The sequence below is a fragment of the Tenrec ecaudatus genome, chromosome 4 (genome assembly GCF_050624435.1).
Source record: "Tenrec ecaudatus isolate mTenEca1 chromosome 4, mTenEca1.hap1, whole genome shotgun sequence".
Classification (NCBI taxonomy): Eukaryota; Metazoa; Chordata; class Mammalia; order Afrosoricida; family Tenrecidae; genus Tenrec; species Tenrec ecaudatus.
The window spans coordinates 34609950-34634503 of NC_134533.1; the positions used below are offsets into that span (position 1 = coordinate 34609950).

The 24554-nt window shown below is 51.8% G+C and overlaps 1 protein-coding gene across 2 annotated transcripts in view; it reads right to left on the minus strand.

The window, feature by feature from the left end:
• LDLRAD3 (low density lipoprotein receptor class A domain containing 3) overlaps positions 1–24554 on the minus strand; it is a 280744-nt gene that overhangs the window by 116002 nt on the left and 140188 nt on the right. The window contains exon 4 of one of the 2 annotated variants that reach the window (XM_075545875.1): positions 12641–12772. In XM_075545875.1, the coding sequence (XP_075401990.1) occupies positions 12641–12772 (132 nt within the window). Of the gene's footprint in view, positions 1–12640; positions 12776–24554 lie in introns of both variants that reach the window. The other variant, XM_075545874.1, reaches the window with a different exon arrangement.

The window sequence follows — 24554 nt, forward strand, 5'->3', positions numbered from 1 at the left end:
AGGATCAGAAAGCCCCATAGTTCCCTCTCAGAGTGGCAAGTGGGTTCTGAATACCGATCTTGCTGTGAGCGGCTCAATTCAAAACTCCCTACCCCCAAGACTCCCCTCAGCACTGTTAGTCACTGAGAAATGCAAACCAACACCACCACGTCACCTGCACTAGCCTGTTACTGTTGGGTTGGGATGCTGCTGCTTGGGGCCCCGAGGTGGGTCTTGAGTCATTTCTGACTCACAGCAGCGCCCCGCAGAACCGAGGGAGACCTGCCCCATCGTATGCCCTGCTGGCACTCCCTGCTGCAGCCCCTGTGTCAGTCCTTCTCAGTGAGGTTCTTCCACCTGCTCCCTGGCCCTCCGTTGAGCCCAGCATGATGTCCTTCTCTAGGGACTGGTCCCTCCTGAGAAGCCGTCCAGGGGATGTGAGAGGAACCCGGGACATCCTCACTGCTAAGGCACATTTTGGCAGTTCTTCTGTCGCTGGTTTGTCCTGTCTTTGTCAACACCGTATTCTAAGACGTCAATTCTTCTTCCAGCTTTTACATTCAGGTGACGGGGATTACCATACTGTGAGTGTCATTGGATGGACTTGAACTTCCAACCTTTCTGTTAGCAGACAAGCCTTTGCACTTCCAGGGGCTTCCAGGGAAATGGCCAAGGTGGCTAAGTTCACCTTCCCCCATCTAACACGCCTGCTGCATTAAGTTCCCTTCCGTCTTTCGAGAAAGTGTCTGATTGATAAATAACAGAGGCGCCTCTCTGATTAACCTTATTCACTCGGCAAATACGACTGGATGTTCAGCACGGGGGTTGCATCATTCAACAAGACACTGGAAACTGGATAGCTCTCTCCATTTATAAGGACCAGCACCCACTTCGAGCTTGCTTCTTTGGAAGAGAATGCTTCTATGCAGATAGCAGGAACAATGGAGTCGTGCCTTGTGATTGCGAGAGTAATCTTCAAGAGCAAAGTTGTGAGGCAGAATCGAGAAGGCAGAGGAGGGAGCGAAACCTCTGGGGCCATCAAGCCATTCTAGGCTGCTGGACTTTCTGAGTCACTCGGAAAAGACAAGTCCTGCAGACTACTGCCATTACCAAGGCCACAGCCAGAGAGCGTTAAAATATGCCTTTGCTTCATATATAATGCATACGATATTTAAAAGTGGGGTGTGCGCTCAGCTCCAGAAGCAGCCAGACTCTCTCATTTGCTGACACGCAGTTCTGGAGTCGACTTTCCTTTCAGTCCCCTGCCATGGCTCCTTCCTGCCTTTCTTTTAAAGTACTTTTCATCTCAACCACACCATGAATTTTAAATAGGACTCGATGAGGCCAAACCTCCAACAAGAGAACCCCCGGTGGCTGAAGAGAACCAGCAGTGCCTTGTGAGAGGTGGCTCCCGGGCCTCGCTGCTGGGGGGTCCACAGGACCACGATCTCCATTGCTAACTCTGCTCTGCGAGCAAGCACTGCTCATTCAAGGGCAGCCTCCGCAGAGCTGCCTGGAGGCTGGGTGCCCCCTGCTTTGTCAGCCTCCAGCTTTGAATCTGGTAGCAAAATTCCTTAGTGGCGAGATCCAGCAAGTGGAAATGGTTGTGATCACAGTTTGAAAGAGGCGGGATTAATTAAAGGAGAAAACAATATGACGGGCATCATGGAGTGCTACGGAGCTGGTGATACCTAACAGGTATGGTAGAGAAGTATCAACCCACTGGCATTGAGTCAACTCCCCTAGAGGACCCTAGCCCCGGAACTGTGCATCGTGACAAGAGCAGGCAGCCTTATCTGCCTCCCAGGCAATGGCTGAGGGTTTGAACTCTGGTCTGTGGGGCGGCTGGGACTCCCTTTGTGTGAATGAGCTGGAGGCTGACAATGCTTTAGGCCTAGGAGAGTGGCCCATCACCAGAGAGTGGTCACCTTTGAGAAAGGTCCAGAACACAGGCCACACTTGAAGCCCTCTGGAGACACCAGGGCCCCAGGGAAGGGTTTAAGCTGCTTCTTGGAGCACTAGGTCCCTGGGTCGTTGGAACTGTGAGGTGTGATAGACACAGTTCCAATCCATGGCAACCCCGTGTACAAGAGAGAGAAGAAAAAGCAACACCTGGTCGGTGTCACCCTCGCGGTCACAGCTATGGCTGAGCCCACTGTTGCAGCCACCGTGCCAGTTCATCTCATGAAGGATCTGCTGTGTCACCAACCCTTTACCAAGCATGACATCCTTCTCCAGGGGCTAGGGAGAGCCAATAACCCCTTGTCTGCCATGGACTTGTTAGTGACGGTGGAGCTGGCTTTCGCTCATAGCAACCCCTTGCCACACAGAGAGAACAGGATCCACGGCTGGGCTACCCCCATGAGCAGTGGCAGTTGGCACTGCTGGGTGCACAGGGCTTCGGTGTTTGATTTCCAGAAATGGATCGTGAAGCCTAGAAGCTCCACTGGGACCCATTCAGCAGCACAGCACCAGGCAGCTCCCACTGGCAGATGTGTGGTGGGTGTGTTGGAGAGCACTGGCCAGGAGTTGAACCTGAGTCTGCTTCATGGAAGAGAAGCATTCTACTGCTGCTCGCTGGGAGGAAAATGAGGACAGACAGACAGATAACCAGACTTGGGTCAGCATGGGCTGTCTACGGGAGAGACGGTGGCACACCCAAACACACAGCACATTTCCAGCAGGTTGGCAGGAAACAGTGATAGGAGTGTGTGTGTGTGTGTGTGGGGGGGGGGGGGGGTGATCTATAAAAGGCCTCCTGCCACAAAGCAAAGTCGGCTGACAAATGCGCTAAAGAGGACAAAGCAATGTCCTTGGAGATTTCCTTCAGATGCAAATTGATCCAAACCCGAGGCTGCAAAACCTCTGTGGAAAAACACAAGCGAAGTCAGGCCCCTGTCACCTGAAGAGCAGCTGCGGCCTCTTTCAAGCTTCAGTCGGCGCTCAAAGATCTGTAACAGGCTGGCAATAAAGATGTCCAGGAAAGAAGAGACAAATACATGAAGTGCTTCCTCATCTGAAGTGGGGGGCAGAGAGGTTTCACTTGACTGCCGGGGCAAGTGACCCAGCATGTCTCCCCTTGGCACTTCAGAGACCTCCTGCTCAGAGCCCTGCTGTGCTGGACAGCGCACCGCAGAAGGAGCCCAGGCATCGTGTCCACCTTGAGGCTGTGTGGACCTGAACTCCAAAGCCAAACTCACTGCCATCGAGTTGATTCTGACTCATAGTGACCCTGTGGGACAGAGTAGAATGGCCTCTTCCCTTTCCAAGATTTTCAATCATTACAAGAGCAGACAGCATCATGTTTCCCTCGCCATGCACAGCCCACGATGCCACGTGGACTCCTTGCCAGGAAGACGGAGCACGGGACAACTCTAAAACTCTGGGGTCTGATTGCAGCTCAGGGCAGGAAAGCAACAGGGCCTGCTATGAGGATAAAATGACTCGGGTATTATTGGCTCACAAGAGTCCATGACATATAACTGGGGCTAACTATTCCCCAGTGTCTACCCAGACTCCCTTTCTGCCTTCTTGTACTATACACCCGCAAAGTAATTAGGCTGGGCGAACAGCTACCTGAGAGGACCAGGAGCCATTTCCCATACTCCTTGGCAGCTGAGTGCATTCAAGTGACTACAGGGAGGCTGCTGCCGGATTATGGGTGTGAGTGATGTAGGCAACTTGTGGGTCATCTCCCTAACAAGGAGGCCACTGATCCTTGCCTTCCACCTCTTTCTCCAGTGCTGATGGCTGGGTGGGGGTGACAATCAGCAAAGCCTGGGGAGCCAGGTGCTTCAAAGGGCAGAGTGGCTGTTGGCTTAGTCTGCTCATCTCTGGACTATTACCCATGAGAGGTCTCATTTAAGCCATTTATTTAAACAATGGCCTTGATGTTCTCGAAGACACAACAATCAACATCCAAAGAATTAGCAGTGAAGAAATCAAAGGACTGAATTGCACTGGTCAAAATCTACGGCCAAAGCTTTCCTTAAAGTGTTACTAAGGGAAGATGTCACTTTGAGGGTTGAGGTGCCTATGACCCAAGCCACGGTGTTTTCAACCACCACGCATTACACGTGAAAGCCAGGGGAATGAATACGGAAGACAAAAGAAGAAGTTATACCTTTGAACTATGGTGTTGGTGAAGAATATTGAGATGGTCATAGACTGCCAGGAAGAACCAACCAATCTATCTGGGAAGAGCAGCTAGAACACTCCTTAGAAGGGGTGGGAGGGTGAGACTATGAGGAAGGACCATGCCCTGCAGAAGGACGTCGTGTTCGGTAAAGCAGAGGGTCAGGGAGAAAGGACGCCCCTCACTGAGACAGACTGACACAGGGGCTGCGACAATGGGGTCAAATGTGGCAATGACGTAAGGATGGGGCAGGGACAAGCAGTCTTGTACACGGAACTGCAATGAGAAAGGACTAACGTAAAGGCACCTAGTAACATCGTCATTACATCATCAAGGAGTCCCTGTGTGGGGCAGCAAGGCCTGGCGACCTACTTCCAAAAAAACCCCCAAAAAACAAAATCCGTCAATGGAGACCCAATAGCACACAGTTCTACTCTGACATTTAAAATATGCCAGGAGTTGAAATCAACTCAAAGGCAATTGGTAATGTCTGGGGCTGTGAGAGCAACTTAGCCTAGATTCTAATGATGCAGAGCTCCTGGATCATCTTAAGCCTTCCAAATGAAGACTCCAAGGTTAGAAGGAATCACAGAAGAAACTCTGGCAACTAGATCCTATTTAAAGCCCTCCAAAAGGTTCCCAGTGGTCTTTCTGTCCTCCCGGCCCCTCCTCCTTCTCTGAAGCACACAAGATCGATGTCTTTCAGTCTCCTGTGAATGCTGCTGACACTGACCACTCCTTCCAGAAAAGACACAGCTAGTAAACCTCTCAAGCCAGTCCAAACAGAGGGGACGGTTTATTGGAAGGATATGGTGGTCTCAGTGAAAGACAGGGCCCTGCACCATGTAGGAACAGGGCCCTGGACCATGCAGGGTTTGGAGGCCAGCCAGCACAAAAGCAACTTTGTCCCCACACCCCTCCCCCTAAGTAGGGGCTGTTCATCTACGCAGGCCTGCGACCTTCACTGATGATCTTTCTTCTCCCCACAGGTGACTTCCACGCGGCTGTGTCAAATTCGCACATGACAATTTTGCTCAGCCTCCCACAGCCAATTCAGCCCTGAGTGTGTGTGTATGCACGCGATTGATCACATGATTTAGGGAGAGAGAATGACTCACTGCGAGTCACCTGAGAACGGATCATCCCAGAGTTCAGTGTCATTACCCGTTCCGCCCACAGTGCTTGCTATGGGCCAGGTGCGACTCTCCAAGAACGTCGACACCCTCTCCCCCATCTCCTACGACCATGTCTCGGTCTCTGAAGGTGACTCCTGGTGAGCTCTGACCCTCTGAGACAGTGTCCTTATAGAAAAGGATGAAATAGAAAGGCGGGACTCAAGAGGTTGTAGAAACAAGAAACTGAAACACAATGGAATCTGTCCATGAACATTTCGAAGCCCTCACAGTGACAGGGGGACAGAGGAAGACAAACACAGGACGCTGCAGAAGCAAAGGGAGAGGGGTGGCTGTTACGTTCTCAGGGTGCTCAGAAAGAATAAACACAGCTGAGACGCTGGTTTGGACTGGCACCCTCCAGAGTCATCCAGTCTGTGGAATCTGCAATGGCGGCTGTAGGAGACAAGCATGGGGGCTGAGGGAGCTGGCAGTCCTCCTGGACAGGGGAGGGCTGGACGGCCCTGAGACGGTGACGACATCACAGGGCCTGGAAGGAGCCGAGGGAGTACATTCGACACTCCAGTCTCACATTCCTCACTCACAGCCACGGAGTGGATGCCGCCTCATAGCGACCCTACAGGACAGGGCAGAACTGCCCCTGTGAGTTTCTGAGACTAACTCTTTACAGGAGTAGAAAGCTCCGTCTTTCTTCCCAAAAGCGGCTGCTGGTTCTGAACTGCTGACCATGAGGATCGCAGACCAACTCATAACCACTATTCCACCAGCGCTCTTTCTCATCGATCCAGACACCCTGATATATGCTAAAGCAGTGCCTGTTCAAGTTACTTCTCGAGTTAGTAGGACTGGTCTGCTTGGTAGCTTAGTCTTTCTGCTCATCACCTACATCTGGAAAACAGCCTTTGAGAGAATCAGACTGCTCCCGGAGCCTCCTGACCTCTCACAGAACGGAGCAGTGCGCACAAAGAGGGCACTTTGAACGCCGACCAGCCCCTGCAAAGATCGATGGTGTCTGTATTACCAGGGGTGCCAGGAAGCGAACTCCTGGAACGAGAACCCGAGCGTCAGTTTGTGGTCTTCCAGACCAGAGATGGACTAGACTGACGGCCTCCTCAGTGTCCTGGGCGCAGCAAGGAGGGGCTCGAAGGGAATGCTGGCGGCACTGGGGGAAGTGGCAGGAGCTGTCACCTTTCAATGGGGAGCGTGCTTTTCACGGATCACGGGGTCACTGGGGAGTCAACTGGAGCCACCAACAAAGGAAATCTACTTGAGTGGTACCTTAAGAAGGCTCTTCAAGCTACTAATGGGAGGGGACCACAATCCAGACTCTGGCATCTCCCCTCTCATCCTGTTCTCATCTGCGGGAATTCACAGGTTCCATATCGCCCAGACTCAGCTCCAGCATTCCCAAGCTCAGTGAAATTCCTCCTGTCGGTGGGATCACACGAACCCAGCTCTTTGAGAGATTCTGGCTCATAGTGACGCTAGAGGTCAGAGCAAAAGTGTTCTCTAAGGTTTCTGAGACTGTGGACCATGAACAGGCATCTCTTTCACCCTCTGAGCAGCTGGTGGGTTTGAAACATCGGCCTTGACATTAGCAATCCAATGCTTAACCCCCTGCACCAGCGGGCTAGCCCAGCTCGCTGAGGCTCAGACAGTCCACATCTTCCCCACACCCGAGGAGCACACACCCTCCCGGTGAGTCTCTTCCTCAGGGCCGAGCGGGTTTTGATCTGTGGAGGGCTCGTGGCTTCTGATCTGTGGAGGCCTCCACAAGCCAGCCTCTACCCACCCTCACATCACTCTCCTCCAGTCTCATGCCAAACCCACTCTTGCTCCAGCTATCTAGGATTTCTCTCTTCCTTCTGCTTAGGAGACCAGCTCTTCGCGGTGACTAGGGATATTTTTACTTCTTAAAGACAGCAGAGATCTCATTTCGCTGAAGCCTCTCCATGTTCCTCTCAGAAAAGCGGTCATCCCTTTCCTGCCCCGTGGCCTCACAGCATGGACTCATTCTTCCATTACAGGATTGAGGCCTCTTTAAGGTAATTATTGGCGCCCTAGATGTCCCGGGCTATGCGCTAACCGAGCTGCTAATTACTGTGGCAGTGCTCTGAACCCACCAGCCACTCCTCAGGAGCTAGATTAGGCTGTCGACTCTCGAAAAGGGCAGGTCTAGCCCATCCATTGAGTCGTTTATGACTCACGATGAGCCTACAGGACAGGGTAGAACTTCCGCTGCTGGTTTCTGAGCCTGTAACTCTTCATAGCAGTATAAAGTACCATCTTTCTTCCCGAGGTATCAGCTGGTGGTTTCGAACTGCCCACCTTGCTGACGACAGTCCAACGCATCACCATTAGGCCACCAGGGCTCCTGTATGATCACTCTGAGTCAGAAAGGACTCCAGGGCAGTGGGTATGGTTTAGGAGTCTCAGGGTAATTATCGGGATACCATTTCTTCCTTGAACGGGGGCAAGCTGTTTTGGCCTGGTGCACCTCTGTATTTTATTTGGCACCCCGGTGGGCTGAACACTACCAGATACGCCATAAATGATGTGTGTGTGAGTGAACCCTAGGGAGAAGCAAAAGCCTAAATGGGTGTGTGTTGGGAGTGGGTGGGAGCGCCAGTGTCCTCTGCATGATGAGTGGCCCAGCATAGCACACCCCACCCAGCCAACAAGTGGAGACTTCTAGAGGTCCAGGGAAGCCTGCCCTTGACCCCACAGCCCTGGAATCTGGTCCACCTTGCTCTAGAGGAGGTGGGCACTGCCTGCCGTGCAGCCAGAGGGAGGGTGGCAGGGATCAGGCGAGGGAGAGCAGAGAGTGGCGTGTCCATGCCTGGCATGGACGGTGGGGATCTAAGAAACCGGGTGTGGAGCGTACCATGGTAGCTATGAGATCAGGACACAATGAAGGCCCAAAGAAGGGCGGGATCATTGACTGGCCTCTCTCAATGAGGGACGGCCATTCTAGACATGCTCACAATCCTGCTGCAGTGCTTCAGGAAGAGGGGGCTTCCCGATGCACACACTCAGTACCAGGAAGAAAACCCCATGGGGACAAAAAGGGGGCGCTCAATCCCCTGCCACCACTTCTGTGTCTCTGGCTGAAGTCAGCGTGGTTCCATCCCTCCCAGCCCCTCCAGCCATCTTACTCTAAGTATTGCTCAAGGGATGATTTTCAGGTGGGTATGCAGAGTCCCCCAGTGTCCTGGTAAATATTGACACCCCATCCCCAATCAGATTCTCAGGTGTGGCATTCGGGTTTGGAGCCCCTAAACGTTGGCTGGTTTTGTTTCTCTCTCTGTCTCTCTCTCTCTCTCTCTCAATAAAGAAAGAGCTTTTTTGCATTTGTTCTTTAAAAGCAAAACTTAAAAGGCACACTCCTCCTCTTACCTCATTCGCTCACAATTTCTCTAGAAGTTCTATCTTTGGCTGCTCAGTCTCCCGGTAGCGTGTTTTGACAGAAAGCAAAGGTCTCTCCCCAGAGCACAAGGCCCTTTTACTCTCAGGCACCCTGGCTGGGGTGAGGGGCAGGGGGTCATGCAGCTGCAGGGTCCAAAGCCAGCGAAATTGGGAAACAGCACAGCTGGCTTCCCCATGTCACTGAATTAGGGTCACCCAAGCCATCTGCCGAGGGCGACTCCTACTGGGTCCCGGTTACTATCAAGTCTTGGTGAGTCTGGCTTCAACTCCTTTCTGAAGCCCTGGCTCTGCAAGTGACCCGTGACACTGCTGGTTTCAACGGGGACTGACCATGATCTGTGGGCTAAGTCCTAGTGCTACCTCCTCCTTGGACCAGGTCACCCAGGGTGGGTGTCTCTGGCAGGCCACTGGCAAACAGAGCCCAAGCCCAAGGAGCAAGCCCATTTCATGCCTCATTCCCCTCAGGAGGGCTACCATTCCCCTGCCCAGAGCAAAGCTGGGAAGCCTGGGTCAAGGAAACATGCTCTGGTCACTCTGCTGGTCACACACAGGGCGAGGGGAGGAAATAAGGAATGAGGAGGAGGAGGACGACGAAGAGGAAGAGGAGGAAGGCACTCTATCACAGAGCCCTGGATATGGTGGGGGTGAAGAGACACTAAACTCCGCATGTCAGCAGCGGGTGAAGGCTGGTTCCCTCCGTGGACCACATCACGCCTCTGGCCATCATGAGTGTGGATGGCCCTCACTGAGAAGCAGTGGTCTGAATGGTTGGCTCCCTTGCCCAGCAGCCTCCTTAAGCTCTCAGGTTCTCCTTCAGGGTTTGGGAGGCCAGGCTGTTCCTAAGTCTTTGTGCCTGTAGCCATTGATCTACTACTCACTGTGAATCCAGGCTCCGGCTCCCTGACTATCAGGTTCAGGCAGCTGGGCTGTCGGACAGAAGCATGCAAGAGCGAAGAGCCACTGTCCTGAGGAGCCTGCAGACACGGATGGCTCTGAGCTAGCTTTCGAGGGCAGGGACTCCAGTTCCACAGCTGCTGTGGAGGCAGAGTGTGTGAGGCTTTGACCCCAAACACAGCAGACAAACACACAGAAATGTAATTGGGGAGCTTCCCTCGGAATCGGACATGGCTCTGTTGGTGCTCTCTGCTGTTATCACTAATGGAAACGCTATGGGGCAGATGAGAGCTGTCCCTCAGGTTGTCTCTGACTATAAACACGATGGAAGCAGACTGCTGGGTCTGCCCTCCTGCGGAGCTGCTGGATGGGCTCGAACCACTCACTGTTTGGTGGGCAGTTGAGCTTAACCCCCAGGCTCCTTAGCATGGCTCTACCAAGCCCCAGCCAGGAGGTCAACCCGTAACCGCTCCCACCAACAGGATTCTCCTTCACCTCGTTAACCACACCCTGAATCCACTCAGCCCCATGTATCTGCCCGAGGGCCTCCGTCCACTAGGCTTTCTCACTGAGCTCTCGATGGCTGGGCTGAATGAGGCTCTTTGAAAGTAAAGGGGACTTCTGGAGCCCCCTGAGTTGGCATAGGGTCCCCGGCATGGGAAGTCCCGGATTAGTCGCTCACCAACATGAATTCCTAGTGAGAAGACGCTCATAACACACACAAACATACATACACACTTTTAGATTCTGGTACGGTGAAAAATGTCCAGTTTTGAAAATCTGCCTCCACCCTTTATTGCCAGGATACAGCCAGCCAGAAGAAGAAACTGCATCCCAATTGTCAAAGTGCTCCGTGAACTCCCCAGGTGTCTAAGATGGCTTCTGAGAGAGAACTAACTTCCCGCCATTCCTCCTGTCCTGGAAAAGTAGACAGGCACCTGCATGCTTTCTCCTCTCTTTGTTTCTTAACTGAACAAAATCTTGATCCCAAAGAGAGACAGAGCAGGGCAGTGTGCATCCCCGGCCACCCGCACAAGCTCCCACCAGACCACTGGATCATACGGGTATGAAGCAGAGTAATTAGTACGTTGGGTCACCTGAGTCCCCCTCTAGATTCTGTAGGGCCCTCGCCAAGGAACATTCTGGAAATGGGGGTGATTTAGCCACATGAGGATTAAATCAGAAAAGGAAAGGAGACTGCATACCATGATGGCTGGCTAAGCTAGGGCAGATCTGCCGGCTAGGGCCCAAGGAGCTTGTCTAGATGCTGGTCCCCGGAACCCACGCTGACTTCCTCCCCCTCCTCAGCCTGCCCACCGCCACTGGCCCAGCGTAGTGCCTTTGATGGGCTTGATTTAGTGAGGATCTCACCAGACAAGCCTCTCTTCTCTCCTCCTTTCCTCCTTCCTCTCCTGGGTGGTGCAAATGGTGGCCGTGAGTTGGAATCCAAGTCTGTTGCAGACACACCCATATGGATGTACATACATGGACATATAGTTATGGATATACATATACAGATACACCAATGCGGATGTACATAGTCTGTTCATTCACTCACCCAGCCACCCATTCATCATTAATGACACAGCAGGCTAGACCAGAGCATGTGCACAGGTACAGATAAGAAATAAGAGCTTATGACCCATGGAATCCAGAAACAGGAATGGGAGTAGTGATACCAGGAGAGTAGTGGGAAAGTGGGGAGAGGAAGGGAGGAAGGGGGAACTGATCGCAATGACAGACACATAACACCCCACCCACCCTACACTCACCCCCAGGGCGATGAACAACAGAAACAGTGGGGGAAGGGAGGCAGCGGATGGTGTAAAATTTGAAAATAATAATTTATAATTTATCAAGAGGTCACAAGGGTGGGGGGAGGCAGAGAGGAGCTGACACCAAGGGCTCAAATCAAAAGTAAATGTTTAGAAAATAATGATGGCAACATATGTACAAATATGCTTGATACAACTGATGTATGGATTTTTATTAGAGCCCCCCAATAAAGCAATCTTTAAATTAAAATAAATGTGGAACAACAGCCAACAACCAAAAAATGGAAGTGCATTTTTTAAACATTTGTGTTTGTGGGGTTCCCCCCACCCCGAATCTCTGAAGGAATACAGGGTGCGAGTCCAGAAATGTTTCCGTCAGTTTAATTGGGGAAGGCATAACCTTACCACACACACTGTCTCCCCAAGGCTCCCCCACCAGGCTCACTTCCCCATCCCTCAGTTGCATCTTTCAACTTCAATAAAACAGCCCCAAATTCAAGAGCCCTGGCAGGAGCAGATAACCCATGCATAAGAAAACAGTAGTCAACAAAATCTGGGAGGAATAGACTCTGCTTCACTTGTAATTGGAGAACGTGCATTACAGCACTGGGGGAAGCGCTCATCCTTCCACTACTAAATCAGCAAGAATAAAACAAAATAGAATGCCAGAGAATGCCGTGGGAGTGAATGAGAGCGACAAGTGCGGGCAAAGCTCACACGCTCCCAACGGCTGTATGGTGTAGCTCCGACCATGTGAGTGCTCCCACCTGGTGGAACTCATCTTAAAGAAAGAGGCCAACGGAAAGTAGGCATCTAGATGCCCTTTACACTGCGATGAGTGAGAGAACCACAGCTTAGCAGCACAGCAGAACGCAACGCAGCCGGAGCAGCTTCCAGTCTTGAAGGAAAATGTAAACAATGCACAATGCACGGGAAATAGAGAGGACGGAATATTGTGCTAGTCAAAACCACCCACGCGTCCACGGGCTACCAAAAAATCACACTCACTACCATCAGGCCAATTCTGACTCACAGGGTAGACCTGCCCCTGTGGGTTTCTGACACTGTGACTCTTACAGGAGTAGAAAGCCCTTTCTTTCATTCTTCCACACAATGGCTGGTGGTTTTGAACGGCAGACTTTGGGGATCGCACTCTGATGCATAACCACTATGGCACCGGGGCTCCCAGAGTCAAGGGCCAACAGGACCAGGGCTGTTGTGCCTGCCGGGCCTGGTGCCTTTGCAGCGAGCGTTTCTTGCCCGGGGATGCTGTGACGAGGCGGTCGATGGGCTCCTACCTTGAGAACTCTCGCAGCTCTCCTCGTCACTGTTGTCCTGGCAGTTGTTCTGCCCGTCGCAGATGAAGCTCTTGTCGATGCACAGGCCGTTCTTGCAGTGGAAGCGGGCAGTGGAGCAAAGCAGGGGGTTTGCTGCTGTAAAAGGGAAAGAGAACAGATCACCAGGAGGCCAGCACGACCCCTTAGGAACCCAGGGGTGTCCCACTCAGAAAGCCTTCCGCTCATCTTCCAAAAGGCCAGCAGACTCAAGGCCCATCTTGGGAGACAGGCTACCCAAAGACGGGGACAGGCTTTCCTCACGAGGCCCCTTCTCCAGGTGCCGTGGCCAGAGAGTGAGGCTTCATGGTAAACAGTCAGCCTCTAAGCCAGCCAGCAGCCTCTGCCGAGGTCTAGGACAATCACGGAACCTCAAAGAAAAGACCCCCGTGGGAGAGTTGAGGTGACTGGGTGAAAGACAAACAATGGAAAAGCAAAATCAGAAAGAGTAGCTGAGACAGGGGAGTGATGAGGTTACCGGAATGATGATGACGTGATTTGTCACAAGAGCTACACCGTCTTTGCAGCCCCTGACCCAAGCCCCAGGCTCTCAACTGCTCTCCGATCTCATGGCTCATCAGAGCTAGCTCGGTCGTCTCGATTTCTGGTGATCTGCTCCCCCAAATCAGTCAGGGGAAACCCGTTTGCTCTGCAATTCATCGTGGGAAGGCACCGGATGGGGCAGCATTTTGTTCACATGTTGTCATGAAGTCAGAGGTCAACTCAACAACAACCACCACCAACACAATGTCAACCCAAAGGGCAGGAGGTGCATGTGCTTGCTTGTTTGAATGATCCAATTCAGAAAGTTTGAGGTGAAGGGACAGCGGCGGCAGAGGGCTGGGGAAGCCCGGTGCCTCGGTTTTGAGGCTGACGGACGAGGCTGCAGTCAAACAAACTCATCCTGGCTGGCAAATGGACGCTTCAATTATTTAAATTGCTGTGGGCCAGAGAATGGCTAGGCTTGATCAGGCTGAAACCAAGGCCCGACTTCAGCCAAAACCCAAACAGTGAAACCCAAAACCACAAATCACGTTCGCTTTCTCTCCCAGGCATCCCTCCAAGCCCTCTGCTTCTCATTCCCTCCCCGTAACCACCAGCTTCCACGGGTCCTCTCCTGGGTCACCTCCACCCAACCAAAGTGTCGGGATCAATCAGCGCAGCCGCACTGACAGTCCTGGAGCGGCAGGCTGTGTTGGATTGGCCTCGAGTAGACAGCTGCCACGGGCTTGCTTCTCCATTAGCCTTAGACCCCTTGCAACTGTGCAAATTTTCCCAAGGGAAAAAAATCTGTGTGTGTGTGTGTGTGTGTGTGTGTGTGTGTAATCACATCTAGATATTTTGTCAAGATCAACCAAGATGAAACCCCAAGCCTAGCCCAAGGTCATCAAATTGACTATGACTCAGGGCACCCCTATCCAGGGTTTCTAGGCTGTAACTCTTTACAGGAGAAAACAGCCTCATTTTTATCCTATGGAACCAGGATGAACCATCCCTGAAAACACAACTCAGGTGTTTTTAAGAATCCCAACGTTCAAAGCCAACCCAGAGACTGGCCTTTAAGCTAGCCTGCAGCACGCCTGCCAATCAAAAGGAGAAGGAGGAAGGAGTCCGGCTGAGGATGTGGTCAGGCGATTCCCATAAGTGGAACAGACAACGGTCAGTGACTACGGTGAAACACTATTCACAGCCATCGAGCACCATGTTACAAGCATCAGCCTCGCACACTTAAGGTCTTAAGATACCAAGTTGCTGGCAAGGATGAAGAGAGGATGTGGTGTGGATTACTAGCGAGAGTAAAAAGTGGAGTGCACACAGCTTCACGTGTGCACACAGCACCACCCAACAATGTCACTGCCAGCTGTGTACTCTTAGACACCCCAAACCAGTTGGGGCCAGTCTTTCCCAACTCAGGGCCACTCCCTGTGTTTCAGAGGGGATGAGCTGATCTTCCAGGGGCGGATCGCCAAGCCTCTGGGTGAACTTGGACCATCATCCTTTCGGTTGGGAGCCAAAATCTTAACCACATGCAATACCCAGGCACTGCGGAGAATCTACTCCAGAGAAACACTTGAAAAGGTGCGCCAGGAAACACGGACAGAATGGATGATTGAAACAGAGTTTTCCAATGAAAAGGAGAGAGGTCCCACAACCCCACCGACAGGGAAAACAAACACAATTACTGTAGCACCAGAGTCCCGGGGTGGGGCAAAGGGTGAACTCACTTGGCTGTGAGTCAAGGTTCGTCAGCTGAGTCCATCCAGAGGGGTCCCATGGAAAGGTCTGGCCTTTACTGTCCCCCAGAATCAGTCATAAAACTCTACGGAGGACAGTGCTCCTCTGACTTACAAGGGTCACTGAAATTCAGAGCTAACTCAAGAGTCACAGCGTCTGTGTCCTTCCCTTCCTACAGGGACCGAACAGGGACTTGAGCCCTGCCTGCTAAGGGGGTGAACGAAGGACCCTGTGAGCCCAGTAATGAGCAAAGGCTTCTGGGAGGAATGGCCTTGGTCAACACCTTCCCCTTGAAGCTGGCCCCAGTAAAAGTCTGACAGGACCACCCGTGAAGATAATGCTGAGCCATGCTGACTCAGAGCAGTAGCCTGGATAGAATGTAGGAGACCCAAGGAAGAACGGAGCAACGGATTAGAAAGCTGCCGGACCAGTGCGGAGCAGCACCCTCTTCCCTCTGAAAGTGCCTAGAAAAAGAAAAAAAAAACTAGACGTGTTCTCTAGGCAGCATCCTCCCCTCAACCAGCGAGGGGACCTGCCTCGCCTCTGGAGCGAAGTGTATCTTATCCATGCTCACGGTGTCCTTCTGAATGCGCAAGAGGGGCCGTGTCATCTCCTCTGTAGTGAGTCTGTGCTTTAATAAACGTGTGCCTTAGCTCTTTGCTGCTGCTGCATGTATGTGCATGGGCAAGCTCGCTCACCGCTGGGCACCAACAAACCGCAGGAGTCAGGAGCCTGCTAGTTCTCCCGTGGACGAGAGCCAGGTCCCGAGCCTTCACACTTGCTACATTCCTCCTTGCCTTCCCCGTCCCTCGACAGGGCGCCAGCAGGAGTGGTTTTCTGTAGAGTCAGATGGTGCTTCAGTGAGGTCTAGCCATTCTGTCACCATGCCTGCTTCGCCTTCTCAGGGCTGCTCTCTCCGTGCAAAGCAAAGCAGCCCCACATAACAGGCAAGCCCAGGACATGGCTGGAGCCCAACCGAGAAACAAGTGTGGGCCGATTGTGTCCCACGCCTGTCCTCTCTCCAGCAGCAGCAAATGAATGAACTAGAGTTAAACTGGGTATCTCTCAAGGCCCACGTTGAGTGAGAAAGTTAAAGAAGATGTATTATGCGTATGAAAGTAGCCAATGAACATTAAGAGCATGCAAACGCATATTATCGATGAATATAAAAATATGAGGGGTTCAAAGGGTTCGTGGGGAGATCTCATTAGCTTTTGATTCCATTTTTCCACGAGCTTTGGATACTTCCCATACGTACTGAAAGAGTAAAACATCCATGGGAACAAATAAGATCAAGTTCAGGATGATAACGTCCCTGAAGAAGGGCAGGATCTGAGAGATCTACTTATATTTGGTATAAAATTCCGACATCTAAGTAAATTTGATAAATACTATTAATAGAATTTGAAGCAAATCAGGCAGCCTGGCAATATTTCTCACAACAAGGTTTGGGGCACCCTACTGCTGCTGCTTCTTTTCGTTATGTTCGAAAGACTTCGATAACAATATTTTATGTCTGTTGTTGAGTGCCACGAGTCACGTCCAGTCATAGCACCTCTACAGGACAGACCAGACTGCCTCAGGCTGCCGTTCCACTGGGAAGCAGCAGCAGTCAAGAAATCAAGCGACGTCCTACATTGCGCCAGTCTGCAGCAAAAAGCCGCCCGAGAGGGTTGAGGAGCAAAGATGTCGCTCTGACAACCCAAGCGCACCTGCCCCTGCCATGGGGTTTCTACTGTGACATTTCCCCTTCGCAGGTCCAGCCCTCGAGAGCTGGGCAATGACTAAGGAGGCCCAGGGAAGAAGAGCCGCACTAGACTCATGGTGTCGGCCAAGAACGTGGCAGTGCCGTGGCACGGCAGACGAAGAAGCAAACTGTCCTCGGAGGAAGGAGAGCCAGAATGCTCCTTAGAAGTGAACGTCTCACATACTCTGGACATGCTATCAGGAGGAGAGCGCTCTTGGTAGAGTGGACGCTCTCAGATAGGAGGGCCACGCCATGCGATGGACTGACACAGTGGCTGCAATGACACAGCCACAACTGTGAGGAGGGCGCAGGGCCAGGCGGGGGCTTGTTCTGCTGTACACGGGGTCCCTCTGGGTTGGAACGGGTTCAGCTGCACCCAGCCAGCGCCACCAACACAGTCTTTACGGGAACGAGTGCCTCATCTTTCTGCCGAGAGGCAGATAGTGGGTTCGAACTGTGTGCTTTCCCACTGTGTCACCACGGCTCCCTTTGAAGCCTAGCCTGCAGACAAGTTTCAGTGACCACAGCTTCCTTTTGCTGCTACAATCCTACTACACAAGTCCCTCTGACCCACAAACACCTGGATCAGTGTTTTTCACCCTGACGCGTGCAGTTGCTCCTAAGATGCACCAACCTACAGGGCACGCAGTCTGGGATTCCCCATCAATGCCTCCTAATAAAGCACCAGGGTCCATGCGCCGTGCCTCCCCGAGCCCCCAAGCAGGGAAACAGAGGCAAAAGGCATTAGGGTAGCACTCCCTACATCCAGTCTCTGACCCATCCAAAGGGCCATCAGTGTAATGGCGCCGCCACCTCTGAGGCCAGGCGAGGGGACCCTCAAGCTTCAGGCTCTAAGGGGTCGCGGTTTATGTAAATTCCAACAAGCTTCGTTCACACTCCGGTTCCCAAGGACATCGAAAGTGAGAAGGCCTAGAGGCCTAGGCTTGTGGCCTGCAGACAAACTGAGGACAACGAGAGGAGACAGCCAGAAAGACTGTGAAAAACAACACCAACAAACACGACCGGAAGACTTCCACAAAGCACAGCCATCCAGGAAAGCTTAAAAAGAAACTAAGCCCATCCTCCTGCCATCAAGTCCACCGACTCATAGAGTCCTCCATAGGGTCTCCGGGGCCGTAAATCTTTACAGGAGCACACAGCCTGGTCATTCTGGTGGGTTTGAACCACTGGCCTGGCAAGTTCTAAGAAGGTCAACAACCTAGCAACCCTGGACTGCAGCCTGTGGTAGAACTGCGTGCTCCCAACAATAGCCCCGAGTCGTCCACAAGACAGTGAACGCTGATACAGGCAGGGCAGGGCACAGCATTTCGGAGGCGTCCCTGGCAGGATGGGTTCTCACAGGTGTTACGTTCTTAGGCTCACTTCACCAAAAAGACGTCTTTCCACCAAAGACCCCGACAGCTGGCGCTGCACCACTGCATTTCTTCCCAGGCCTCTGCCGAGTGCTTGCTTGGCTCAGCCGGATTTCAGACTAAGCGAACGCAGGACTGTGGTGGACCCAAACGGTAGGTTCTGGCGATCAGGGTTCACATGAGGGGGAGCTATGCCACCACCTGGAATCCAGGTATGTGAGCCCTCATGTCGTAGTGGTTACAAGTTGGCTTCTCACCACAAGGTTAGCACTTTGAAACCACCAGCCATTCTGAGGGGCAGAGATGAGGCCTTCTCTTCTTGAGAAGAGGGGCAGTCATGGAAACCCACAGAGGCAGGTCCACCTGTCCCATGACTGCCATCAAGACAGTTCAGACTCATGAGGACTCTAGAGGTCAGGGTCGAAGGGGCCTATGGGTTTCCAAGACTGTGACTCTTTACTGGAGTAGAAAGCCTCGTCTCTATCCTGTGGAGCACGTGGTGGTTTTGAACTGCTGATCTTGTGATTAGCAGCCCAACGAGTAATACACGACACCACCAGGGGTCCTCACCTCGCTGTAAGGCAGAACTGACTCGGTGGGAGTTGAGTTTGAGGGTCTTTTTGAGAATCCAGGTGGTGACGGGAAGGCCCTAGTAAGAGGGAATGGCCCTGTCCATAAACTGTAGGAAATACTTGTGACGCTGTCTTGGTTCCTTTCAGCTTGTTGTTCGTAGCTCTCAACTCAGCTCTGAGTCACACAGAGCCTGTATTCAACTCAACACACCAAAACATTGCTTAGTCCTGTGGCATCTTCATGACGGGTGGCATGTTTGAAGCCATGGTTACATTTTGTGCCTTCAGACCTCACTGTCAAGCCCTCTATCAGGCAAGATTCTCTTATGATCCATGGAGTTTTCCTCGACTAATTTTCAGAAGTAGATCACTTGCTTTTGCTTCTGTGTTTATCTGGAGTCCCCGCTGATACTTGGACACCATAGGCGACCCTGTCAGAATTATTACCACCACCAGTGACTTAGCTTCGTCCAGCATCATAGCAACATGAAAGTCACAGTATGACAAGCCGCGACTGGGTCAATTCTGACTCCTAGCTTCCCTATGGGACAGAGCCGAACTACTTCCAAGAGGCTTTGAGGCCTCTGTGAAGATGAGGAGACAGCCTCATCTTTCTTCTGCACAGCGGCTGGTAGGCTCGAACCGTTGAACTCAGGGTCCACAGGCTAGTACCTAACTCACTACATCAGCAGGGCTCCCTTAGTACTACTATTCATTGTGCTCCAAAAGTATGTATTCTTTTTTTTGTATGTTTTCTTTGTCCTGGCTAAGCCTTACCAATTCTTGCGATTTCTATTTTTTAACTCAATTAACCAGAGAAAGAAACACTGTGTTCTGCAGTATTTATTTCAACAGAAAGGAGAGAACTGTCTTACAGAGTTCACTCAAAAGCTCAATTGGAGGCTCAAAAGCTCCTTGGTTCCTATGACCACAAGAAACACAGGAAACTAACAATTTGCTTTCCAACCCACAATATCTAGGAAAGAGACCCTGGCTCTCCCTGCCAAAAGGAGAGGAGGGTTGGGAGACCGAGTCGTGGTTAATTATGCTGGTGGCATTCATTTCAAACACATCCAAAGGAGACAATCCAGGGACCACTGCGGTCTCCCAGGGCAACTGAGCAGCTCCGAGTCAGGACATGAAGCAATCTGTCTCCCGCAGGGCTGATGAACTGTCCCCTTTAATTTACTCCATGTCGGCAAAGTCGGCTCCCCTTCCACCTATCACGGCTCTGGATGAAACACAGGATGGGTGAAACCTCCAAGACATCAGCCCCCACAAGTCCATCTGCTCCCCATCGGGCCGCACAGCCTGCTGCCTCCCCGGTCCAGGCTTCCCAAGAACCAGGCAAGTGGGCAAGACGGAACTGCACCAAGACGCCTCTGATACTGGATGAAGGTTCTCTTCTTGCAGAGACTCTCCCCCACCTCCCCACCTCCCCCCACACACCTTCACCCCCGGTGCCCCCATCCCTCACTACTTAAGGGGCACTGCTCCCTTTGTGACTTGGAAAGTGCTCAAACTCCTGGCCTTTATGAGAGCAGGCAGCTGCATCTGCCTTTCGGCCAGAATTTGTTCCGCCACAGCAATGGGGGCCTGGCCTCCCTCCTCAGCAGCCCCAGGCCACTGAGACAGAATGTGGCCACATAGGTGTGGCAGCGAAAAACCAGCACACTTCCAAAAATGGGGACTGGGGCGCATCACTGGGATTCCAAGGAGCCACTTAGAAACCTGGGCAGATTACTCAACGTCTCCACACCTCCATTCCCTCTCTGTAAAAGGAGTGCACAAATATTCCAGACCCAAACCAAACTCCCTGCCATCGAGTCTGTTCCGACCGATGGGAGCCCTGGGGGTGTCGTGGGTTATGAGTGGGCCTGCTAACCTGCTAACCGAAAGGTCAGCAGTTCAAAACCACCTGCTGCTCTGAAGGAAAGAGACGAGGCTGTCTGCTCCAGTAAAGAGCCAGTTCTACCTGCGTCATGTGGGGCAATGGTACGAGCTACCTGGAATCAGCTCCTAGGCGTCAAACACATGGAAATGTGCCGCACACACGGACTATTCAGGAAGCAGTCAGCTGGTAGCTTCTTAAGCTCGGAGCCGTGCGCAGACTTTCCAACCGCTCCTGGGCCCCGGGGCTGAAATGGCCACTTGAACTTCACAGCCAGTTAAGAAATGTACCCCAACGACATCCTTCTCCAACAAGCCCTGCCGGTTAGCCCAGAGGAGAGTACTCTCCACCGCCGGTCCCCATGGAATGACCATGGTCAACACCATACCAGAACCCTTTCTGCAGGAGTATTTCTGTCTCCTTGCTTGACTCTCATCTCCGCGAGGGACGCCAGGACTGGGTCTGACCCAGCTCTCAGTCCCTGGGGCTTCTCGCATGCTGTCTGGCACTGAGCTGGCAGCAAGGATTGGCGTGTGGTGGACGGCAGGAGCTGGGGCTCGGAGGAGCCATGGGATGCGGGATATCCATCTGAACTTGCACAAGATCCAGACATCGAGATGCTAAGCCTAGACTCTGCCTGCCACGGGGACTGCCTGTCTTCCCAATTTAATCTTCGTTTGTCTACTTATATGATTCACTCATTCAATCAGGTAAGCACTTAGCTCCTTAAATAAAGAACTCTAGGAGGCCCCGGAGATCAACTAACACCCAGACCCTGCTTGAAGTGAGCTTATGTTCTACTGGGAGGTACCAAACAAGTCAATATGCAATTATGACACAGTGTGAGAAGCGCTATCTTTCGGAGATACATTTCATACACAAGTGTAAGCCAAATACTATGGCTCAGCACTGGGAATCGAGCCACGTGATACTTCATGGCCATCCCAATGTATCAGGGAAGACAAACTAAGCAAATACGAAGTAAAAAAAGAAAAACAGACAATGGCGTTTTGGGGGCACAACTAGGGTGACATGCTGAAGACCACAGATATGCTGGCTCGTGCTAGACTCTGTCCGCGTGGAACAGACCGCGTACAAGGCACGGTGTGTTTGTGAAGGCACAGCAATGCTGGTAAACGAGAGCAGCAGCAGAGGACCCGCAGCCAGAACCGACCTTCTCTCGGAGTTGCTCAGACCCACCAGCCTCACCGAATGAGAGCCAGACAACCATGCAGGGTTCCACCTTCAGCCTCTTACTAATGTCTGGACGGAGGGGATCAGGAAGAGGCCCAAACAAAGCCACTAAAATAAAAGAAGACCAGGGACCAGGCAACATCTCAGGCGACAGCAGAATAAGAGATGGGCTGGTTCTCAGTGATATTCACGCCTGAGTGCACGATGCTGGTGCCCAACTTCCAAAGAGAGAGCTGTTATTGATGATGATGACATGACGTCATCCTGCCGGTTCCAGCTCACAGCCAGGCCATGGGACAGCAGGACGCGTTGCCCAGCCCGGCATCCTCGTCACAATCACTGCCATATTGAATCCCACTGCTAAAGGCCACTCTGCCAATCCATCCCACTGAGGGGTTTCCCCTTTCTCGCTGACCCTCTGCATTAGTGAACCTGATGTTCTTCTCTAAGCTGAGGAATGAGGACAACCAGACCGGTCTCACCTGATAACACGTCCGAAGTACATGAGGCAAAACCTCGCCGTGCTCGTTTCTGAGGACCATTCTGCCTGTGCATCTTTCCAGACAAATGTGCCCATTGATCTGGCAATCCATGGTTTGCTAGTGCTTTTCACTCGTGTTACAATTCGAATGCATCCGTTTTCCTGCAGTCTTCCTTCCTTCCTTCCTTCCTTCCTTCCTTCCTTCCTTCCTTCCTTCCTTCCTTCCTTCCTTCATGTCCTGCGTGCACATGAGGTGACTAAGTTTACCATGGCTTGGGCCAGGTGCACCTTAGTCCCCAAGGGACAATGTCTGCATATTTGTTCTATGCAACACATATTCTGATTTCGTGACTGAGGCTTCCATGGGTGTTGATGGTGGCTCCAAGTAAAATAAAAGGCCTGATAACTCCAGTATTTTCCCTGGTTATCATAATGTTGCTGATGGCGCCAGTGGTGAGGATTTGGGGTTTTTCTACGTTGAGGTGTAATCCACACTGAAGGCTGGAGTCTTTGATCTTCATCAGCAAGTGCTTCAAGTCATCCTCGATTTTGGTAAGAAAGGTACCATCTGCCTGCCTATCACAGTCCCCTTCCAATCCACATGCTCCGTTCTTCACAGAGTCCCGCTTCTCGGACCAGCTGCTCAGCACATAGGTTGCCCACAGTAGGATGAAAACAATGCTGAATAGCATCACATACCCAAACACAATGTACATTTTTATGATCTCAATTTTTCTTTTAACAGCTGGCTTGTGTTCAGAGAGGATTCACGTAACTGAATTTGGCTGATTTAGTTCTTCATCTCTTTAAATCTATAGTTCTCCCTTTTCTCCATTTTTTCTCAGATCGATTTAGGAATAAAACTGGGGACATGAATGCATTCCCCGAGCTCTGGAGTTGGCAGTTTCCATCTCCCCAGGGTTCGTTAATGGCCCCTCTGATCCTGGAATTCCTTAAACAGATGGTTCCGTTTAGGGACCCAATCAGATGCACGCTGTTTGGGCTGGGTATGCATTCCCATTGGGTCCTGTCAGAAGGCAAGCACCACCTGGTTGTGTGGCTTTCCGTGATGTTAAGAATGCGAGTCGGACATGTCCGTCATGCTGATGGAACGCGCATAACACGGGGACACAGGCAGGAAGCAGCTACTTTAAGATTCTGCACAGTCAGTCGTAGCAGGTCACTTGGGGAAGACGTCCAAAATTATGTCTATCCTGACGTGGTGCTGATTTCACCTCCTTGCCTCCTCACCCCCTGAACTCCAGGGAAACAGAAAATCCCCAAGAGATCAAGGGCAAAGTGAGCCACCTCATATAAACCCCAGCTATGTGTCCATGAGTCTAGGAGAACTGGACAGAGACAGCCCACTGCCCAGGGCCAGCTAGACCACTGGGAGGGCATGCAGTGGACAGATCTCAATAGCCCTGTAGAGACTTTGCTCACTACTGCATCCACAGCTCAAGGCAAGCTGGTAGATGCTTGGGGCCAGGCTCAACGGGATCCACTGGTGAAACACAAGGATACACATCGGGTCTAAAGAAGCCCCGGGGTCTCATAAATCATATACAAGATATGGAGAATAGTATCTGAAATTGCTCAGCACACAAAGCACCAAGGAAATGTCAACTTGCAAAGGAAACAAACAAACAATAAAAAACCAAGCGATGCCAACATCAAGACACAGGAGCTCGGGGCTTGGGTGACACAGGCTTTCAAGCAGCTGTGACACAGATGTGCAAGCACACCGTCTCACACTCTCTTAAAGCCGATGGAAAACGTCACAGGAAAGAAGGAAGACCAAGCAGTCAGCCAAAGGACATTTCAAAACTGGAAGATACAGCACACAAAAATCCACAATGAAGCTCGCAGGAAACACTCAAAAGACATCTGAAGATGACAGAGGAAAGAAAGCAGAAATCCTCCGATCTGGGCCACACAATGAAAGAAAACCAACCCAAAAATAAGAGTGGGGCTTCAAGGGCCCGGGAGACAATGATGAAAGCTCTAATGTGAATGTGATCAGAGTCCCAGGAGAAATGTTTCTAAAAGTTGAAGCGCCCTAAGTGCAGCAAAAGACTTTAAAAACAAGCAAAACGAAACCACAACTATGAGTTCAAGAAACTCAGAGAGCCCTGCACAGCACACACTCAGACACCCACACACAAGCATACCATAACCTACCTGCTCGCACCTCAGCCAAATCATCACCATTTCCCAAGCAGGCAGTGCAAAAGGACGCATCGCTGTGGGCAGCGGTCTGGATGGCTGTGCCCGCCTCACTGGGAGCCACAGAGGCCAAACCAAGGGACACAGAGTTTGTAAAGCGATGAAAGAGAAGAACTCTCAAGCCCCAATGTCACGTGCAATAGAACTACCCTCCCTGTG